Below are 23,080 nucleotides of genomic sequence, written 5' to 3' on the forward strand. Positions count from 1 at the left end.
CGCGCATGGCCTGTAGAGAGTCTACTTAAGTCGTGCCGCCCCAAGTAAGGCCTAGTTTAGTGTAGCACCTGGGTTTCGCCTTCTCCTCGTCGAATGTTGCTACTGATCTCTCTCCGAGTCTCTAGTTCGTTACCTTCTACTATCGATCTTTTCCCTTTGTTGCTATTGGAGCTACTGAATATCGACCTAAGAGATACTAGACCAGATGCGAGAGAAAGGTATGCTGCTATTGATGGACCGGTGCTACCTCTGGATCTAAGAATCATGGAAGACGTCATTGAAATATACATCTAGAATTAAATCGCATTGGTATAAAGAGCCAGATAGGAAAAAGAGGAGGAAAGAAGCAAGGGACCAAATGACGAAGCGAGGTTTGGAGGCTAGAGTGTATACAGACCTTATCCTACCTCGTAGAGATAGATAGTTTGTTTCCAAAAGACCCTCAGCAGGACACAAATAGCAAATAAGCCATATGCTAGATGAGGAAGAGCAAAATAGACAAGAAGAGTTCTAACATGCACAAACCAGCTGAGCAAGCAAAAAGTTGCAAACTTACATAGGAAATAGTAGTACTAAACAACCTTAGTTATGCAGTTATAAACTTTTATGTACAAGGTTAAACAAGCAAGAAATCCAGATCGGTCAACGTTCTTGCACAAAAAGCTTTAACGCGCCTTTGAGGCATTGCCACGCATTGGTTACAAAACAGTAAGTTGCATCAAGTAATAGTTGCGGTAGACATTGTTTCACCACAAGCTTGACAAAAATCTGATGCGTAAGGACTAGCAATCTCGATGGCATCTGTGATATCAAAGGTTTTGCGAATCAAAACCATACTTGTTCCCACCCCATGCGATGTAACTGTCCTGTGATCCAAACTCCTACAGAAATTTGACGATGAATCACAATTATGTAGAATATAAGAGCAAATGACATGTTATGGTAGATAAACGATTTAACTTACAAGTTGACTAAGCCGGAAATCAGGTGGTGTGTCCATCTCTATGTTGGCTGGATCAAGAACGAACTGTTGGCATTCCTCCAGATCCTTCTTCAGATCCTCGGGTCCTAAACGCGCATAATCAGCAAGCTTAGGTTTACAGTTCTGCACTTTGTCGTTTTCGTTACCATCCCTATTTGGAGACTGGCTCGCGAGAAGATCATCACATAAGGATAGCCCTTCCACAAGTTGCTGAGAATCTAGCAAATATTGCGACTCGCTGTCCCACCATTTCGGGTCATCACCAGCCTCAGTCTCAACTTTTGTCCCGGTTTCATCAATTTGATTCTCTATGATTTGACCTTGATTCTCGGTCTGCTCGGGAAGAGCTCTCATGTCATTTTCTATATAATCCTCAACCTCGTGGCACTGATGCAAAGCAAGACGAGACGTAGTAAGAAAGCCAGGACTGCATAAATACTACTTATCATTGATAAGCTATGTTGCTCGGAATATCCTAAAATGCACTACTTTTGGAGGATCTGACCCGCACCCATCGACATTTTTGAAGAGTCCGATCAACAAAATTGATAAGCATGATATACGTGCAAAAACCTTGAATATCTCGGTCTCTTCTTTGTAACGTAATGTCCCATACCAACAACATACCCTGTGTAATCCCACAAGTGGGGCCTGGGGAGGATGGTGTGTACGCAGCCTTACCCCTACCCTGTGAAGGTAGAGAGGATGTTTTCGATAGTAATGTCCCATACCGACCAAAAGCAAAAAGATGTTTCACAATAACGAACAAAAGCACTACTACTAATCATAAATGGAGATATTCTTATGTAAAATTAACATTAACCAGCAACAACAAGAAGATTACATTTTGTAATACCTGGCCAATGGGACTGATGATAGAAGCAGCAATTTCCTGTCTTGCATCCACACTAGAAGATAGTCTCTCAACGCGAGGGGGTTCAGGAGTCACGGACTTGGGAGTATGTGGATCTACTTTAGCAACCAGACACTCGGAATCCTCGGGAAATTCTTGTTCATTTTTTTCACCCTGCTTGACCTGCTGCTGCTGCTGATAAAATACTTTAGACACAACATATTCCCCTTCCCTTTCATCTTCCCCAGTTCCGAGGTGATACTGGTGCATCACCCAATTAGTCTTCTCCGCTTTCCCACCCTTAGCTGGGCTTATATAAAGAACCATAATCTTCTTACACCCTCTTTGAATTCCATCTATGATAACAGGTTTTGTGCGACCAGTCTTATGCCAACGGACATCGCCATAATTATCACCATGTATTTTCCTACGCTTACGCGTCCCTGTGTTATAAGCCTTAATTGCTCGGTGAAAGAAGTGTGAAACACTTCCATCCTGCTTAACACCTACAATACTTTTATTCAGCCAATACGCAGAGCCGTAACAAATCAAAAAACGGAAAGTGCAAGAACAGGAATCTTCTTTTATACCTGGTAAATTTTGAGGATGCGTATAGCAGATTCCATCATCCTCGTTAACAGTTGGAATGAACTCATCAATAAAAGGATGGGAATTCCGATTTCCACCTTCGACTTTTCCAAGCAAGTGCCAAATAATCTCTTGATCAGTTGGATCAAATTTTACACCTCTTGGCAATCCTGGCCAGTCATGGCTGACCTGGAAAGACCAACTTTACGGTTTCAGTTAAAGGTACCACAGCGATCAATTTCCTTTGTGACCAGAGAGATCTTAAAAAAGGATCATTTTACCTTAATCGCATAGCATAATAAGAATTCTCATTAACAGACCGTTGAAAGATATTCAACAAATAGATTAACAGGGAGAAGTAAAGTTCAAGTGATGAAGACTCTTACGTCATTATTATCAATGACAAACTGGCACTTCGGGCAAGCTTTTGTAGGGTTGCTCTTCCAATTCACTGTTCCGGGATCACCCGATGCACTCTTAATTTTTGTTGCAATCCTCTTACTGTCAACTAACCATGACGGCCTGCAATAAGAACTACAGCATTAAAACATGGATAACTCCCAACTTCTATGTCACATACAACTAGAATTAGATAAAAGATCCCCCCACCCAACCCCACACGGAAGTTACTGACTTCATTTAGCCCCAGCATGACAAAGAAGATGACGTTGCAATCTGTTTCTTTTGTCATGGTTTTCTTAACAACATGCCCAGTATAATCCCACAAAGTGGGGTCTCGGGAGAGTGAGTGTGTGCAAACCTAACCCCTACCTCGGAAGTAGAGAGGTTGTTTCCAATAGACCCTTGGCTCAGCAAAAAAACAGTCCAAAGCAGTTCCCAAAAAGAAGCAACGGATACAAGAAACAACATATAATAACCATACAGTAAAATAATACAATAAACAGAAATCAGAGGACAAGAACTTTAGGAGAAATACAACGACAATAAAATATGGACAACAAGTTTTGTCCTTGTTTTCTCATCCCATTAAAAAAAGTCAAAGAGGTATGGTTTGTGGGATGTGTCATCCATTGTATGAATTTTCTCATATTTAAGTTATACGAGGAGGTTTCCGCCTTCCAGAGCTACCAAACGAAGATTTTAGTGTCTTAGATTTATATGTATTTTTTCTTTCAATTGTAATTCCCTACATGTAACATTGAACTAGAAATCTAGAGCTGTGATAGATTCTTAACTTATACTAAAATGCAGAGACGTATCATTTTTTTTGGAACAATTCTAATGGTCATCAAGAGAATAGAGCTTCAATTGTGCTAAGTCATCATTGTATGTAACAAGCTATTCAAAATCCATTAGCACTTTCAGAACACCTGCAGCACTTCTCTGCAAAGAGGTGGATATATTGCAAAAGGGAAAAGGAGCAACAGTAGAATTTGCACAAAAGTTCCACTTAAACGACACCCAACTAGTTGAGGTTAAAGTTTAGTCTTGTTGAGTCTTCTAGCGTGTTGAGAGATTTTTATGTTAGTACAAGATGTAGAGAATCACCAGTGTTCGAAAATCCCAGACTACTGAATATCGAAATGACCAGGACCAAGTGCTGCGAAATGGTGAATATTTGTATAAGAGCAACCCCTCTAGCTTGGGATTGAGCCCTTGAAGCAAGTTGTTGTCGTTGTATTTGATTAAACTATTTAAGGTGAACTCATGTTCCTAATTTAGCATACAGCAGCAAACTGGAAAATTCATCTTGTTTGCCACAATAAACATATGACAAGGTCATTAATTTATTTATTTATTGGAAACGGGTAGCTTGACAAGGTCATTAATTTGGTTTCTCTTGCTTTGAGCATACTAAATATCCTTATCAATAATATGACCCAAAAGAGAAAAGTAGATTACAGAAAAAGTAATCTTCACTTTAGTTCGTAAAGAAAGAAATCCATTGTTCTCCTAGATATACAAGGATCCTATTGTTTAAGTTAATATCCTTAACTTTCACTAGATTCTTTTGTACGAATGAAGACAAGTAGATTACAGTGTCAACGAATAACAGATTGATAAATTCCACATAATCAGGTGAAACAATCATACTCCAAAAAGACTATCTTTGGCATCGCCAAGTTGTCAAAGTGAAGATGATTTAAATCTAAAATCAAACTCGAGACTCCTGCATCAGTACACGCTGAGAAATTTCTCTGGATGGAAAACTTTCGGAAGGTTATTTTATTAGCCTAATCATCAGTAACTAATAGGCTAAGATGATTCAACGTATATCTTTCTCAAGTCTACCATTGATTCCAATTCTGCACTAGACCTAGTATATCAAACTGCAAATTTAATTGGTTCTTCCATGCTCAGCCCTCTTTGGGTATTCCACTAAAAACCGATACCAAAACATAAAGATCCCAACCTCATTCAAACAAGGAAACCTCTTCAAACTGATTCAAAGACGAGGCGAAAACTCTTAAAGCATCACTAATTGGTCGGTTTTGAATTTTTAAACAAAAAAATTCCAACCTACAGTTGAATCAAGCCGAAGTATCTCCTCAGCATACCTCAACAATAAATACAACTTTCTACATTCATCAAAATCACAGCTTAAGTCATTCCTTGACTTCAAGAACCCAATAACAAGTAAAGAGACAGACCTCACTCGAATAACGAAACCCCTCCTAACCCATTTACTGAAAGGGAACATCAAAACCTACTACCACTCTTAGAGCATCAGCCATTGTCCGATTTAGACTTTTTGTGCAAAAAGAACTCCATAATCTATCATTGCATCAAGCCAAAGTATCTGCTCAGTAAACTCAACAGACAAATGCAACTTTTCCTAGCATAGAAACAACAACAACAATAACAACATAATCCGTTAATCCCACTAGTGGGGTCTGAGGCGGGTGGTATGTACGTAGACCTTAACCCTAACTCGTAAAGTTAGAGAGGCTAAACCTAGCATAGCAACCACAGAAAAACACAAAACACAAATTCCAACTTCACCACTACCCAAAATCACAACTTGAGTCATCCCTTGACTTCAAGATTCAACATGAATTGGTAAAATCCAATCTTGTTCATATCAAATTTACTGATTATGTAAACGAAAATTGAAAGTTTAGTAGATATAAATCCAAGAAGAACACAAAAGGAGGTTAAAGTGGAAGAGAGAATTACGGATACGTTGATTTTGACCGAAAAGTAACTCAAGCCCGCCATTGTATTAAACCTAACATAGCAACAACAACAACAAATGCAACGTAATCCCACATGTGGTTAAGGGTAGGATGTACGCAACCTTACCCTACATTGTGAAGGGAGAGAGGCTAAAAATGGCATAGCAACAACCACAACAACGTACCCAGTATAATCATACAAGTGGAGTTTGGGGAGGGTTGTGTGTATGAAGTCTTACCCCTACCCCTACCTCGTGAAGGTATAGAGACTAAACATAGCATAGCAAGTAGCAACCCCAGAAAAACCTAACACACAAATTACAACTTCACCCACTACCTAAAATCACAACTTGAGTCATCCCATTACTTCAATATTCAACATACATTAAGAAAAATCCAATCTTTTTCATATCAATAAACTAATTATCATAATATATAAATAAAAATTGAAACTTTAGCACATATAAATCCAAGAAAAACACAACAAGATACAAAAGGAGGTCTAGGGACGGTGATGTTTATGCAGACCCTACCTCTACCTCGTGAAGGTAGAGAAGCTAAACCTAGCATAGGAATCCCAAAAAAAAAACACTACACAAGTTCCAACTTCACCCACTACCCAAAATCAACTTGAGTCATCCCTTCCAGATTCAACATACATTAGTAAAAATCCATCATATCAATTAACTAATTATCATATTATGTAAATAAAAATTGAAACTTTAGCAAATATAAATCCAAGAACAACATACTCAGTGTAATCCCACAAGTGATGCTGGGGAGCGTAGCATGTACACAACCTTACCCCTACCTCATGAAGGTACATAGGCTAAATCTAGCATAGAAACCCCAGAAAAACAGAATACACAACACACTACCCAAAATCACAACTTGAGTCGTCCCTTGACTTCACGATTCAACATACATTAGTAATAAAAATCCATTCTTGTTCATATCAATTAACTAATTATCATCCTGTATAAATAAAAATTGAAACTTTAGCACATATATAAAAAAAAAAAAAAAAAAAAAAAAAAGACACAATGAGGGGTCTGGGGAGGGTGGTGTGTACACAACCTTACCCTACCTCGTAGAAATAGGGAAACTAAACTTAGCATAGAACCCCAGAAAACCCCAACGGCCAATCCACAAATTACAACATCACCCACTACCCTAAATCGCAACTTGAGTCATCCCTTGACTTCAAGATTCAACATACATTAACAAAAATCCAATCTTGTTCATACCAATTAACTAATTATCAGATTATGGAATAGCAACAAGAACAACAACATACCCAGTGTCCCACAAATGAGGTCTGGGGAGGATGGTGTCCCACAAATGAGGTTTGGGGAGGATGATGTGTATGTAGACCTTATCTCTACTTCATGAAGGTACAAGGCTAAACCTAAGCATTGCAACCCCACAAATACCCAACACACAAATTCCAACTTCACCCACTACCCAAAATCACAACTTGACCCATCCCTTGACTTCAAGATTCAACATACACTAATAAAAATCCAATCTTGTTCATATAAATTAACTAATTATCACAATATACAAATAAAAATTGAAACTTTAACATATATAAATCCAAGAACATACAAAAAGTACAAAAAAGGGGTCAAAGTGAAATAGAGAATATGCATACCTAGCCATTGTAAAATGATGAGATCAAATAGCATACAAAAACCCTTTGATGATTCTTTTTTCCTTTTTGAGGTATCTTAGAATGTTGCAAAAAGTACAGTACTAGTGGTTTCTTTATAGTTTCCCACTTATTTTAATTTTTAATTATTTTTTCAGATAATTTTTATTTTTTAAATTATTAAAAATGTGCTATTTCTTTGGATTCTGTGACGACTAAACACTGACAGTAAAAGACGACGAAAAGCCAAGTCTTCTTTAAGAGTACAATAATGGTTCTTGACCAATTCTTTTTTTATTATTATTCTTTTCTTTTTTAAGAGCAAAGTAACAATATTTTCATTTTGTCTAAATAAAAGATGGGAAAAGAGGTTGTCCTAAATTTTATTATTTGCCATTTAGAGTGGATATATCTCTCATTAAAAAATAATATATATATTCTAATAGTCCAATAAATGATGCATTATCAACTTTTTCATTAACAGAACTATATTTATTGAATACAAAATCTTTTAATGAAAAGATTAAATATAGAAAGTTTTACGAGAATAGACATATTTCATCTCTTCTATTTTACTTGATCCTTACTAGTTTGATACTTCTTTTAAAAAAATATTAATTAGGTACTGATTTTTACTAAATTAATCTTATTAATTATGTTTTAAAGATATAAATTTTAGTTTTATATTCTTGTATGTAGTCATTTAATGATAGGAACAGTATTGAAAGACACGATAGACTTCTCTTAATCTCGTTAATTGAACAAATAAATTAAAACAATTATTTTTAGTAAGAGGCTCAAATAAAATGAAACGAAGGAAGTAAATGCATTCTAAAGTGAATTTAATCTCACTTTTAGAAGCTAATGCAACACAAAAAAATAAAAATAGTTTAAAAAGAGGTGTGTTTCGTTGAAATTAAATTACTTATTTATTTTGAATTGCAAAATACAGATTATTTTTTTTTTTGGACCCCATTTTAGTTCTTTAAAACATTTTTGAGAAATGAAAAAATATACATCTTTATAATATTAGTAAGAAAAAATCATGCACCTCATATTTTCCATATTTTGCCTATGTGAAGTCAGTCTATCAGACTCATCAACAATTAAAGCTAAAGTTTTAGGAGTAATGATTTTATAGAGACCCCACTAAAATATTTATACACCTCATGATGTGTATAAACACTTAAAGAAAATTGGCTATAATTATAAAAGATTCTCGAATCACAAGGGTACATTGTACGCAGCGTTAGAATGGGGGTCAAAAAAGGGTCGAAACACAAAAGGGTCTGTAGTACGCAGCGTTAGAGCGAGGTTTGAAAAAGGACTAGATCACAAGGATCTATAGTACCAACATTGGAGCGGGGTTTGATAAAGGATCGAACCATAAGAATCTATAGTACGCAGCGTTAGAGCGGGGTTCGAAAAAGGGTCGAATCACAAGAGTGATCTACCGTACGCAGCGTTAGCGCAAGGCTCGAAAAAGTAGCGAACCACATGGATCTATTTTACTCAACATTAAAGCGGGGTTCGAAAAAAAAAAAAATCACAAGAATCTATTCTACGGAGCGTCAGTAAAACAAATAATTTATATATTTTGCAACCTTGAAGATAAAACAGAAATAAAGCATTGTGAAAACACTAGTTGAGATAATTATTAGCTGTGAGCAGCCATTTAGAGTATAATTACAGTATGATATTGTGGAGAAAGTCATCCCTAGCTCGTGTGAAAGCTAAATTTCACCACATAAGAAGAAATATAATAAGTCAATTAATGTAGCTATATTCCTAAATATTTGATCAAAATAGCACATAATTTAGCTATTATCACAATTTCCAATCCTTTACTTGATTTTCATTACTTCAATACATCTCAACTCCGTATCGTCGTCCTTGAATCTCCTATTATTTAAAGTCTCCGCAATTTGCGGCAATTTTGATTTTCATTAACTGAAAATTCGATTGGTATTTTTCTATCGAACAAGGTCATCATCAATTCGTTGTTAATTTTCCTCTGTTTTCGCTAGGAGTGGACGTTCGGTCGATTCGGTCTGATTGTTTAATATCGGTTCGGTTTATCGGTTTTCGGATTGACAAAAATGACATCCATAACCAAATCGAAATAAATTTGGTTTGGTTCGGTTTTTACAAATTCGGTTCGGTTATTTCGAATTTTTATTTCAGTTTGAAATATTAAAGTAGTTAGCCTCTCTTTTTCATAACTGAGCATTTAAAATTAATGAATTTTTTTAGAAATTTTATTTTTTTCAAATCTGTTTTTCATTGTCAAATATAAATAATTATAAATAACTCAACATGGATGAAACGAAATGAAGTAATCATAAGCTTAATATAGTACATAACGTCACTAATCATTACATATAATATAACCTTGCATAAATAGTCTACAAAACAACACAAAACTCGTAAAAATAGTCCATGAAACAACATACTTTCTGCATAAATAGTCCATAAAACAGTCAAAGTCACCAAAATAGTCCATAAAATATTTGAGTCACTAAAACAATCCATAAACAGCCTGCGGCGTATGCGAATTTGCTATTAAATGTTAATTGTGAATGTAAATTACTAAATATTATATATATATATGTTATATATATATATAATATAATATTATATTATATAAATATTATATATATATATATATAATAAAATATATATATATTATTTATTTATTTATAAAATTTCGGTTTTTCGGTTTAAACTTTTTTTAAAAAAAAATCGAAAACCAAACCGAAAAATCGAAATTCTAAAATTACAAATCGAATCCAATCCAAAAAATCAAAAAATCGAAACCAAAATTAAATTTCGGTTTGTTTTTTCGATTTAAACCAAAATATGCCCATCCCTAGTTTTCGCGTCTTGTGCTTATCGAAAATTCATCGAATTTGATGAATTCAATTTCGTATAAATGGGTGCATGGAGTGGTGGATTCATTTGTTGTTAAAGAGGAATTGATGTCGTTGTTGATTGAGTTGATGCCCATTGAAATATTTTATTGATTTTAAAAATCAATGGCTGGGGTGATTGTTGTTTCGAAAACAGAGGAAAATTAACAGGGTATTTCTTCTCTATATCAATTATCGTTCAAGAGAAAGGAAATCGAAATGAATTTGTAAATGTGCATCTGTGATTGTTGATTTCGTGGAGTGGTTGAAGACTGAGAATCTTATGTTAATGGTGAAATTTTTTGTGTTGTTGCAGTGGTGGACTGGTGTGGTATGGGTGGCAATGGGGGTGGGGGGTGAGGGTGGGGGTGTGAAGAAGAAAGTGAATTTCTTTTTTGTTTTTATTATTTTTATTAATATATATATGTGTGTGTGTGTGCACGCGCGTGTGTGTGGCACCATTTTTTAAATAAATATTTACGTGGCAGTGACGTGGACGCGTTTGTAGTGCACCTCCCTTTGTGAGGGTGGTAATATATCTTTAGGGGAGTATTTAACTCACTTGAAAGTTATTAAGGGGTATATAATTGCCCGTTTCGTTTAGGGTTTAAAGTAAGTTATAAGACAAGTTCAGGAGTGAAATGATGTATTTTCTCTTTATTTTAATGTTATATTATATGCATGATAATGAAAACTCATGGAAGAAAAAATATTTTGCTCCTATATATAGTAGTGAGATTTAGTTATTTACGTTTATTTCAAATTCAGTGAAATATATAACAACACCTCTCTATAGTGACATCAGTTGTTCGAAAATTTAATCTTTGCTATAGAGAGGTGCTATTGTATGTATATATATACACACTATCCTTTGACATTCAGATCACATTTAGATGTTATAAGCAAAAGTATGTAAAATTAGAAAAAAATATGAACATAAAAAAAACAAATATTAGTAGTCTTTTTCTCGTGAAACTAATGTGCGTCATTTAAATACATATTTTTTTTTAAATTAGATATTCGTAATGACGATTACTATAAATATTCTACATATAATATATTTCTTATAAAATATTATTACATATCATTCGATTATGCTGTTAGAAAAATAATTTTATAAAGAGTGTACCACTATAATAAATGTTATTATTATTATAATTAAAATATTATTATAAAAAATAAAATATAATATGAAAAATTAATTTTAAATAAAAATATATTATATAATAAAATATCGTTATAACGAGCTAAGGTTATAAAGAGTTATCAGTCTAGATGAAATATGATGATTAAAGCCCACGAAGCCCAAACTCAAAGTACACTCCACTTTGCTCTTTGTACAACATGTTAATGCCTCATTCACCCCACTATAAAAATAGCAAATAGAATTACAAATTTTCCCCCAATTCATTCCACCGGAAAAACTATCTCCGGCTCCGATGTCCTCCAAATCACGTAACTTCCGCCGTCGCACCACCTCCTCCGCCGCCGACGATGATGAAACCGCCACTAAAACCACGACATCCTCCGCCGCTAAACCTCCAACCTCCGCCGTCAAACCAAAAAAGAAAAGCCTACTCAGCTTCGCCGACGACGAAGACGACGACGTCGGAGATGGAAATTCCGGCGGCATCAAATTAACAAAAGACCGAATTACCCCTAAACAATCTTCATCTTCACGAATTACCAAACCTTCTTCTTCTTCTTCGGCACATAAGCTTACTTCAACAAAAGACAAAACTACCCCTAAACCTTCCAATGTACAGCCTCAAGCTGGTAGTTACACTAAAGAAGCCCTCTTAGAGCTCCAGAAAAACACCCGTACCTTAGTCGGACCTCGCCCGACTCGACCCGATCCGAAACCCGAACCGGTGATTATCCTCAAGGGTTTAGTGAAACCGAGTAATGTGAGTAATGTAAGTAGTCAAATAGCTGAAAGTAATGAAGAAGATGAATATGGAGTGATACCGGATAAGGTGACTATTGAAGCTATAAGAGCAAAGAGGGAGAGGCTAAGACAAGCACGTCCCGCGGGGCAAGACTTTATAGCATTGGATGAAGGGGGTAATCATGGTGAAGTTGAGGGTTTGAGTGATGAGGAACCGGAGTTTCAGCAGAGGATTGGGTTTTATGGGGAGAAAATTGAGAGTGGAGGGAGAAGAAGGGGTGTGTTTGAGGATTTTGAGGATAAGGTAGTGGAGAGGGAGGGTGGAGGATTGCGTAACGAGGGGAATGATAAGGAGGTGGATGATGAAGATGAGGAGGATAAAATGTGGGAGGAAGAGCAAGTGAGAAAAGGGTTGGGAAAAAGATTGGATGATGGAGGAGGAGGTAATAGAGGGGTAATGAGTAGTGGTGTAGTTCAGAGTGTTCAACAAAAGGCGAGTTTCGGAGCCAGTAGTGGATATTCGTCGATACAGAGTGTTGTTGATGTTTCGGATGGTCCTACTATTGGAGTAGTGTTTGGAGGTTTGCCTAGTTTGGATGCAATGTCGATTTCGAAGAAGGCTGAGGTTGCTAAGAAAGCCTTGTATGAGAGTATGGGAAGACTGAAAGTAAGTTTTAGCTTAAGTCTGATTGTGTTTTCGTGGCACTTTTATTTTCAGTGCTCTATATACCTTGCCTGCTAGCAATTTATTGATTTGAATGATCACTGAAAAACAATCAATTAACTATGGCTCGAGCCTCTCTACCATTGATGTAGAGGCAAGGTCTGTGTTCGCTCTACCCCTTTGGACCCCACTTTGTGGGAGTACATTGGGTAACTATGGCTCGATCCGGAACTAGTTGGGGTTGGCTACATACTAATCCTTTTTAAATATTTTGTTGTATTTTCTATATTCAGAGAATTTATCATAGTTGAGTATGTTATTCTGCCTGCAACCTTTTTCCTTCATCCTAGCTTGGTTCACTAGGCATAATACATAAATCGACAATGTCTTGGCCTCAGCTGACAAGTAAGCACATCAACTTTGAGTATGCACATCTAGACACATCATCAACCTGTCTCCACCATGTCAGTTGAGTACGCCAACTTAAAAACTGATAATCTAGACACCTCCAACACAAATTTATGTGTCACGTCAGCAGTGGGTGTCCACGAGATACAATGGGGACAAGTTGGGATCTTTAGTTGCTAGTTAAACGTGTTTAGATGTGCAGTGAGGCCAAAATATGGTGTCTGGTTATGTATTATCCCATTGACTATGCTTGAGAAATTTACGTGAGTGAAGAATAACCTATATCACAATAGTGAAAAATTGCAAGCGTTTATTTGTCTTTCTGAATACCAATTCCAAAGTTTAGCAATGGTTCAATACATTTAATAAATGGAGTTGGGGAATCTTTTATATTATGATCTACAGAGGGCAGCAAGAAGGTTCCTGCGAAAACTTTTTTTTTCTTTCATTAAATTTTTCTTGACTAATCATGCGTACACAATGCTAGAGTGGTATTCTCCTGAGGTTAGCTTTTGTTGTGCGACGTTGTTCATTTCCTCTGCACTATTGTAAACTGTATTTCATTTGTCGTCTTTCCTCTGTCCTGGCTAAATATAGTCTGGTTTGGATCATGAGCCTTTCAGTTTCCATTTATTTCAATGGGGTTTTCATGATTGTTAAGACTGTGAAACAGTCCATGGTAATTGTACAAAGAACCATTGCTAGTCTGGATTATATTCACGGAGATATGGTGGCCTGTAAGCAGTGCACTGGCTTTAGGAATCTAAACTGAAAGGTACAAACGTAGTTTTGAAGTGTAACTTCATCTTCAAGATCTTCTTGACAACCCAAGAAGCTTGTGTTAGCTTGAAGGCGATGCCCTACCACATACAATTCGTCAATATCAAAGCCTGTTTCCAGTATTCTGTTTCCGTGTTCTCCCTCATGCTGATTTAATTGCGCAATTTTGACCCCATCCTTAAGAATTAACGCAATATAGGGTAGATTCATACCTCTAGATGCAAGTTTGTTGCCTGCGAAAAGATTTCCCAGTTTTTTGAGTTCTGCTCCTTCTCCAGTTCTGAGTACATTTGTGCTTTCACTTTTCCAGTTGCATCTTCTCTTCCATCAGTCTGCATAGGTATCAAGAATGGCTAGCAGGTTTTGTCGCTTCACCTGGTAGCGTCGCGAGCCCTGATGGTTGTGTGCCAGTAGCCACTCCACTTGGGTTTCCGATTTGCCCTTTTTCTATCGCTATCGGGTCACAGATCTAGAAACTATCCCTGTAGAAACCATGCTTGGAGTCAGTTGAAGTGGAACAAATGGTCTCCTAGTTGGTTTGTTCACCTTTACCTCCGAAAGTTGAATCTTAGGCGTGTCCTTCTTGGCCCTTCCCCTTGCCATGGCAGCGAGGGCGCACGTTAGTAAGGTCATACTATCGTGCACTGGGAGAGCTTGTCTTGTTTTCACTTCTCAAGGACCAACTTCACTGTCAAGTTGGCAACTGCATTTATGATATCTTCTTTTCCCTATTTTTCTAATATATGGTGCAATATTTCTTCATCAAAAAAAAATATATATATATGGTGCAATATTTGACCATCTTTTGAGAACCTTAGAACTTTTAAATATTGCTCACAGAAATGCAGTGTAAACTGTACATATGTATTAACTTAATAACATGTGTTGCATTCTAAAGATTATAATGAACATTTTCTTAGCTTCATTAGCTTAATAGCTTGAGTTTTTGCTATAGATTTAACTCCCAGATCTCTCTATCTTGCCTCTCCTTCATGCCTTTTGTTAGAATATGAGTAGGAATAGGAATAACATATAAAATCCTATTGGAAAAGGATTGTAATGTAGTGTCGGATTGGAATGTATCGTCTATAAATAGGGCCTCAATGTAATAATGTAGTTACAACAATTCAATAATATTTTTCTCTTATATTTCTCACATGGTATCAAAGCTTCCACGATCTTGGTAAATAATCAAAGAGTGTCCGCTGTCGGCGGGTGGCTATAATCCATATATGCCGCTCGTTTAGCCAATGATTATGTTGGCAAAAGTTGGGTCACTGGCTCACTGTGTATCTTTCTAGTGCCTATTTTCTCATATCTTTGCGTAGCACCATACATCTGTCCGGTGACTACTTTTTCATATCTATTTTTCTTAGCACCGTACTTCTTTTTGGTGATTATTTTCTCATATCTGATTTGCATAGCACCGTGCATCTTTTCGGACTACTGTCTCATATCTGAGTTGCATAGTACCATACATCTTTCTGGTGACTCCTCAGATTTAATTTACATAGTTCCGTACGTCTTTCCGGTGACTCCTCAGATCTTTTTCAGTAGGGTCGTGCCTTCATTCCGACCCTGCCCATATAATTTCTCTTTTCCAGTAGGATCGTGCCGTCATTCGGACCCTACTCATATAATTTCTATTTCTCATAGGGTCGTGCCGTTATTCCGACCCTACACATATTTCTCTTTTTCAGTAGGGTCATGTCATCATTCTGACCCTACCCATATACTTTTTTTTCCTCAGATTGTAGTCTCTTTTCAGCCATCAAATCTAATAATCTGGCGTGTGAGCATGTTTCGACTAAGTTTCTGGTGACTTTCATGTTCAAGATCTACTCGTCTCTTGATTTCGAGATGACCCGTATATTTTATACCAGTTTTCGGTAATTTTCCAGCGACACATCGACTTTACGGCAATATTTACTACTTTTCGGATCACTTTTTCAGTTTGTTTCGTTTCAATTGAGGTCTCCCAGATGTTCAAAGCAGTCCTTATCAGTTTTCTTGCAGATATCTTCACCAAGTCCCTCACCGATTCTCATATTAGTTACATCCATAACAAGCTTGGTATATATGTCTTCTATGCACAACTTGAGGTGGAGTGTTAGAATATGAGTAGGAATAGGAATAACATATAAAATCTTACTTGGAAAAGGATTATAATGTAGTGTCCTATTAGGACAAGGATTGGAATGTATTGTCTATAAATAGGGCCTCAATGTAATAATATAGTTACAACAATACAATAATATTTTTCTCTTATATTTTCTCACACCTTTCAATACAAACTCTTACTTCATCAAAAAATAATTAAAAAAAATAATGGATACGTTGATTAACTATATAATCTTTTATCTTCCTTGTCAGGAATCTCATGGCCAAACTGTGGCATCATTGAACAAGACTGAAGAAAATTTATCGGCCTCATTGTCAAAAGTCACTATGCTGGAAAATTCGTTGTCTGCTGCTGGTGAGAAGTACATGTTTATGCAAAAGCTTCGCGACTTTGTTTCTGTTATATGTGCGCTTTTGCAGGTATGGTTTTCTGATTTATGAGCGGCATGTTATGTATTTCCATATATATTCTGGGGCTGCTGTTCCAGTACTCATGATACGAGCATGGCAGGCTTTCATTAATTTAGTTTTAGGCAGTTAAATTGTGGAAAGATGACCTGGAGGGTGACAAGCACATTTGCACTTGTAGTTGTGAAATAGTATCAGTTACCGGGAACTTGTAGGCTGCTCTTCTGGAAAATGGTCTATTAGGGGGTTCTTGCGGAGTCTGATGCACTTTTAGGATCCATTTCATTATTCAGTGTTAGACGTAGCTTCGCACGTGCTTAAGCCTTTAAACGGTGTATTGCAGTTGGGTTTTTTTGCTTTGCTTAAGTAGCTCTTCTATGAAGTGTGCCAAGCATAAAGAATGTGTCTTGGGTGAGTAGTTGGGTCAATGAACTTCCTCTTGAAGAGGCAATACTAAATAACAAATGTATTTGGCAAATGATATCCTAATGGATGGAAATGTCATGGATGACTATGTTAGTAATTGCAAATAGAGAAATAGAAAATTTTCCATATGAAAATCCCTAAATTTGAATTTAGAACTTAAGACTGCCTCTGTGTATTTCTGTCTGAAAATTAATATGTTTATATTAATTTTTCTAATTGGCATGGTTTTTTTTTTTCACTCTTCACTTAATTGCAAGTTTTGTCTTAAAAAGTTTATAGTTTTATCTTGCGTGACACTTATTTTTTTGCTTTTCTTTATTTGCTTCACGTTTTCACTAAAATGCCAACGTTTTTGTTATTTTTTTTGCCTTTGAAACGTTAGTTCATTTTTGATATGGACTTTTTTATTCTTTTCGTGGTTTGAGTAAGTTTCTGATTACTGTTCCTCTCATTTGTCACTAATAATATCGTACTATATTTAGGTGAAAAAGTAGTGAACTTTTGAACTGTCTGGAATTAGACTTTTTGGTAAAAATATAGGGTCAAAAGACTTAGGAAACCGTTTGATAGTTTTGGAAAACAAAAAAACCCAGGGCTGGTCTATTTGACATTTTGAAAATCCAAGTTTGGAAGCTCAATTTTTGAGTTTTTGCAGAAAGTTTTTATTTTGAGTTGTCCAGGAGAACTAGTTCCTATGTGCTAACTTTTTGGGTATCTTGAATCCTTACAGGATAAAGGTCCTTACATTGAGGAACTTGAAGACCAGATGCAGAAACTTAATGCAGAACGAGCAGCCGCTATCTTAGAAAGGAGAGCTGCTGATAATGATGATGAAATGAAGGAACTTGAAGCTGCTGTAAATGCTGCAAGACAAGTTCTAAGTAGAGGTGGGAGCAATGCAGCAACAATAGAAGCTGCCACAGCTGCTGCTCAAGCTTCAACAGCAGCCATGAGGAAAGGAGGAGATTTACCTGTAGAGTTAGATGAATTTGGTAGAGATGTGAATCTACAGAAACGGATGGATACAACGAGAAGGGCAGAGGCTCGGAAACGAAGGAGAGCGAAAAATGATGTTAAAAGAATGTCAGCTATAAAATTGGATAGCTCCTATCAGAAAATAGAAGGAGAATCTAGCACCGATGAAAGTGACTCTGAGAGTACAGCATATCAATCAAACCGTGATCAATTGCTTCAGGTTTCCGAGCAGATTTTTGGTGATGCACACGAGGAATATTCTCAACTGTCTGTGGTTGTTGAAAAGTTCGACAGATGGAAGAAAGACTATGCCTCAAGCTATCGTGATGCATATATGTCACTTAGTATGCCTGTTATTTTTTCACCCTATGTGAGACTAGAGCTTCTGAAGTGGGATCCACTGCATGAAAACACAGATTTTATGGATATGAACTGGTATGTGCACTCAACTAAATTTAATCAATCGCTCTCAAGGATTATGACCTCAACCGTTTCCAAGATTGGTTCTTCCTTTTGAGGATAGGAGCTTTGTGACTTTTGTATAGTACTCTCCAATAATTATAATGCCAATTGGAATGTAGAAATTCTAGATGCTTTTTGCATTATAAATTTGTTTGGATTGACAATGTATTTGGCACGAATGCTTACCAGACCAACCAATCAAACAGGAAACAAGTCCTAAGCGATTCATTTCGTCTTTCACGTGTTCATATTACTTTTTCCTTGAGATTCAGTTACCAACTAATTTTTTGTGTTATTCCAGGCATAATTCTCTATTCAATTATGGACTTCCTCCAGAAGGTGAAAGCGAAATAAGTGCTGATGACAATGATGCCAATCTTATTCCTCAGTTGGTGGAGAAACTTGCAATACCTATTCTACATAACCAGTTAGCTAATTGCTGGGATATGCTTAGCACCAGTGAAACAGTGTGTGCTGTCTCTGCCATGCGATTGGTGTTGCGATACGGCCCCTTTTCTGGCTCAGCCCTCAGCGATCTGGTTGCTGTGCTTCGTGATCGTCTATCTGATGCTGTGTCTAATTTGAAGGTGTGTTCTTATCTCTGGAGGTTCACATTGTTTGCATAACTTTTAGCTCAGAATGTAATGTTAATTTTTAAGTTTAGGTTTATAATCACCCAAGTGAAACAAGGTGTATTGGCAACAAGTTTTCCATGCAAAGTGCAAAGAGATTAGGATGAAGTGCATAGAAGTGGAGTAGGTTTGGGCTTCATCTTTATTTTGTTGGTAGTGAAGTCATAGGTTTATGATGTTGAAAAGGATAAGAGGATCCAGTAGATTCATTACTTATTTTAATGTCCTTTTAGTTAGTACTATAGGTAAATGCTCCTACCCAAGTTTTTATACTGGTTTAGTTTAAACTGAATTGCTCATTTATATCTTCTGAATTGCTTTTGCAGGTCCCAACTTGGGACACCCTTGTACTGAGGGCTGTACCTGATGCATCACGAGTTGCTGCTTATAGGTTTGGCATGTCTGTTCGTTTGATCAGGAACATATGCTTGTTCCATGAGATTTTTGCCATGCCTGTGCTAGAAGAGCTGGTTCTTGATAAACTCCTAACCGGAAAGATTCTTCCTCATCTCCGAAGCATTCAGTCAAACATTCATGATGCTGTAACAAGAACTGAAAGAGTTGTCACTTCACTACACGGTGTCTGGGCTGGCCCTAATGTTACAGGAGATTGCAGGTACTCTTTTAAATTTGAGTAGGCTATTTAGTTGGCACTCCATGTTCTCTCTAGTTACTTTGAGAAAATTCCCTCTTAGATCTCTACTTGCCTTGAGAGTAATATTCTTAGCTTCATTACTTCTCATGCTAACTTGGCGTATATTTGTTGGGTGTGATGTGAGTGGAAGAAAGGTTTTAAGGAAATAGAAAATTGTGATACCTTACCTTGTCATAAAAAGAAAGAAAAAGAAACAGTAAATTGTGTGAAGTACACTTAGAAGTTTACATTTGCAGCGATACATAGGTGTTAAGGCACATGGCCAAGTGGGTCGTATCCTACACTGGTCATTGCTCTAGTTTTGGCTAGGAGCGTATGATTAGAGACAATAGAATAATTCTTTGTTAGATGGATAAGGCAGTGACAATTGATTATATGATACTCCAGAAAGAGACATATCTTTGTGCTTTGACCTCCTGAAGTAAGATGTAATGCCATAATTCTACTTTAGTTGACAAATGGTGAACATGCAAGATATTTAGGAATTGCCTTCCAAATGGCAGAAAATAATTTAAAAACTAAACAGGCAAAGATATTCAAGAAGCAGAAAGGTAAATGACCAACTAATCTATGTTATGCTTTGCTTTTGTTTGTTTATTATAGCATGCATGCTTGAAAGTTTAAATTTTAATGAAATGAAAAATGAGCACCCTCTCCGCGAAGCGTAAAACTTAATACTAAAATCACAGCTGTTGATAAGTACTTGCGGTTGGTGGAATTTTGGGGAATAACAGGTTTGCGTCATATGAAAGAGGAAAGTAAAATGGCTTCTGTTATTTGTTCGGCCATGTCGTTCAAAGAACCCCCCCTTTCCCTAATTGACTAGCTATTACTCTAACTTCCAAGAAACTTTGCTGCTTTTGCAATCCAACTTTCTGATCAGTGTGTGAGTTTTATCTGATGTTGTGCAACAAGTTTGCTTCAAAGAATATTACCACCAGAAATTTGTTTATAAGTGCATGGCTAAATTGCTGTCTGAACTTGAATGGCTGAAGCTCAGAGTTTCCGTGGGTTTAACAAGTAAAACAGTGCTCGACTCTGGAATCTGGCCAGAGCTGAACCTAAGACTTCTGATATGTGATAGGTTCTCTAAATTCTGTTGTGTACAAGAAAACCAAGGCTTTGTTTGGGGAACTTTCAGATCATGAAGAGTTTAATGCTAAGTTCAGATGGGGTGGAAACATGCTTGTACTTGTTCATAGTACATATGAAATTGAAGGTTTCCTTCATACTACTGTACTAATCGAACTTTCTTCATGATACAACAACAACAACAACAAACCCAGTGTATTCCCACCTAGTGGGGTCTGGGGGGGTAAGATGTACGCAGTCCATACCTCTACCTCTGATGAAGTAGAAAGTCTGTTTCCGATAGACCCCCGGCTCAAGGCACGAGATACCACACAAACACATAATAAAGCACAGAAGCAGATAACATAAATACGGCACCCATAAGTAATATAAAACAGAGGAAAGCAGAGGGAAGCACACAGATTCGTAGTAAAACATGGAACACGGAATCATAACAGGAATAAAACCCCCACCGAGTAATTCCCTACACTAGCGACCCAAACTGGCCCTAATCCTCTGCCGAAATTCGCGCCCTCCAGACCTTCCTATCTAGGGTCATGTCCTCGGTAAGCTGTAACTGTTCCATGTCCCGCCTAATCACCTCACCCTAGTACTTCTTCGGCCTACCCCTACCCCGCCTAAAACCATCCAACGCTAGCCTTTCACACCTACGGACCGGGGCATCCATGCCCCTCCTCTTCACGTGTCCGAACCATCTCAATCGTGCTTCCCGCATCTTGCACTCCACTGAAGTCACACCAACCTTCTCCCGGATAGTCTCATTCCGAACTCTATCCCCTCTAGTCAGTCCACACATCCAGCGCAACATCCGCATTTCTGCCACCTTCATTTTTTGGATGTGGGAGTTCTTAACTGGCCAACACTCCGCTCCATACAACAAGGCCGGACGGACTACCACCCTGTAGAATAATCTTTCACTACAAATTTAATTGTCTTGGCACCACAGAGCACTCATATAACTTACAAGAAAAATCTTCTCCGTACAAGACTCAATCTATCCACCAAGACTTGAATAGACGGGAACCCCCTAGTGTTTTTTGGCCTCCTCTGTCCATTTACGACACTTTGGATCCAAATATTGGCAGATGATGAGATGGCAACGGCGACAAAGACCATGATAGTTAAGATCTACTTTTGGCATTTGGCTCCAGCAAACAAGCCGCTGAACATGTACACATGAATGACCAAGTACAGTTTACCCCCTAATATTGTTATAAAATATAGCTTACCCTTAATTTAGCTCAAAGATTTGCCCTTTTTTCACTTGTATAAGCTCTCTGCCCTTTGAATCTCACCATATAGCATATGCCAATATGCCATAATGATAACTGGCAGATTATTCTGACTACCAAGTCCAATTACTTCATGTTCAACTTACTACTTTTGACCTATTTATCTACCCAGTAGCTGTACTGGTGGGAGTTAGCAGGTATCCCGTGGAATTAGTCTAGGTGTGCCCAAGATGGCCCAAACACTGCGATTATTAAAAAGAGAAAAGAGGTCATAAATGAAGGGTAAAAGAGAGAAGGTGTCTCGTTGTGGATTTTTGGGGAGAAAAGAGAGAAAATAAAGGAAGAATCCCTTTGGCTTTCTTCTCCCTTCGTTTAGTTGGTGTTAGCTGGGTTTAGAATGTAGGCATTGTAATGATTTTTCTGCTGGTTGGTGGGAGAATGCTTTGTCTTTGAACATCCATTTGTTTGGTTGTCTCTAGGTTTTACACATCTTTAGTTCAATACTGCCCCTTTAAATATTCATTCTATTTTCAATCCCGTTTTCCCTTTCTCCCCCGTCAAAGTTCTTCATATCTGCTTGCTAATGATGCTTTCTTTAACCTTTTGTGTAGTCCCAAGTTACGACCATTGGTGGATTACTTGCTATCACTTGCCAGAGTGCTCGAGAAGAAGCAGATATCAAGCAACGGAGAGATACAGACGTCTAAATTTGCACGTCGGTTGAAGAAGATGCTCGTTGAACTAAATCAATATGACTATGCCAGGGACATTTCAAGAACCTTCAACATCAAGGAGGCCTTATGATCTTTAATTTTCTTGGTTCCATTGTCTTCAAAAAAACATAACAGGGGGTTGCTTTAGTTTTAGAAGTCTTAGTACAATTTTGAGTTTGATATCATCAGTTCCAATTTTCGTCTTTTAGGTTTCACTGTTGTAACTTGTAACAAATTATCCTACTTTCAATACTTACAAGGCCTATGAAAATATTAGGGGTGGTTCTGTTTACTGGAAAAAAAAAATGGTGCAGTTGAATTTATATGAGGTCAAGGACACGCGTCTTAACTTAACTTGCAAGATCTGATTATTAGCAGTTGAATGTTATTATGATGAAAGTTGATGTAAGGCTGGGTAAGCTTGTGCTTGAATTAGTTATGCTCATATATATATATGTATATGCAATGTTTGGTTTGACATATTAAAAATACTATGAATTATAT

General features: G+C 37.1%; 2 protein-coding genes across 3 annotated transcripts; one reads left to right on the top strand and one right to left on the bottom strand.

Moving 5' to 3' along the window:
* Positions 1 to 495: 495 nt before the first annotated feature.
* LOC107848045 (SUPPRESSOR OF GAMMA RESPONSE 1) lies at positions 496 to 7,433 on the bottom strand. Of its 2 annotated transcripts, none has more exons than XM_016692702.2 (6): positions 7,215 to 7,433; positions 2,810 to 2,945; positions 2,426 to 2,612; positions 1,839 to 2,341; positions 965 to 1,369; positions 496 to 881 (listed from the first exon to the last, which is right to left on the bottom strand). In XM_016692702.2, exons 1-6 carry the CDS (start codon positions 7,220 to 7,222, stop codon positions 810 to 812), a joined length of 1,311 nt encoding a protein of 436 aa, XP_016548188.2. In that variant the 5' UTR covers positions 7,223 to 7,433; the 3' UTR covers positions 496 to 809. The 2 variants fall into 2 exon arrangements, with proteins under 2 accessions (XP_016548188.2, XP_047255347.1); XM_047399391.1 differs by having other exon boundaries at positions 1,827 to 2,341; positions 7,215 to 7,396.
* Positions 7,434 to 11,437: 4,004 nt separating this feature from the next.
* On the top strand, positions 11,438 to 22,930 carry LOC107847452 (transcriptional repressor ILP1). The gene is made up of 6 exons (XM_016691709.2): positions 11,438 to 12,675; positions 16,234 to 16,401; positions 17,546 to 18,225; positions 18,554 to 18,839; positions 19,211 to 19,500; positions 22,475 to 22,930. The coding sequence occupies exons 1-6, from the start codon at positions 11,560 to 11,562 to the stop codon at positions 22,665 to 22,667; spliced, it is 2,733 nt and encodes a 910-aa protein (XP_016547195.2). The 5' UTR covers positions 11,438 to 11,559; the 3' UTR covers positions 22,668 to 22,930.
* The last annotated feature ends 150 nt before the right edge of the window (positions 22,931 to 23,080 follow it).

The sequence above is a fragment of the Capsicum annuum genome, chromosome 11 (assembly GCF_002878395.1).
Source record: "Capsicum annuum cultivar UCD-10X-F1 chromosome 11, UCD10Xv1.1, whole genome shotgun sequence".
Classification (NCBI taxonomy): domain Eukaryota; kingdom Viridiplantae; phylum Streptophyta; class Magnoliopsida; order Solanales; family Solanaceae; genus Capsicum; species Capsicum annuum.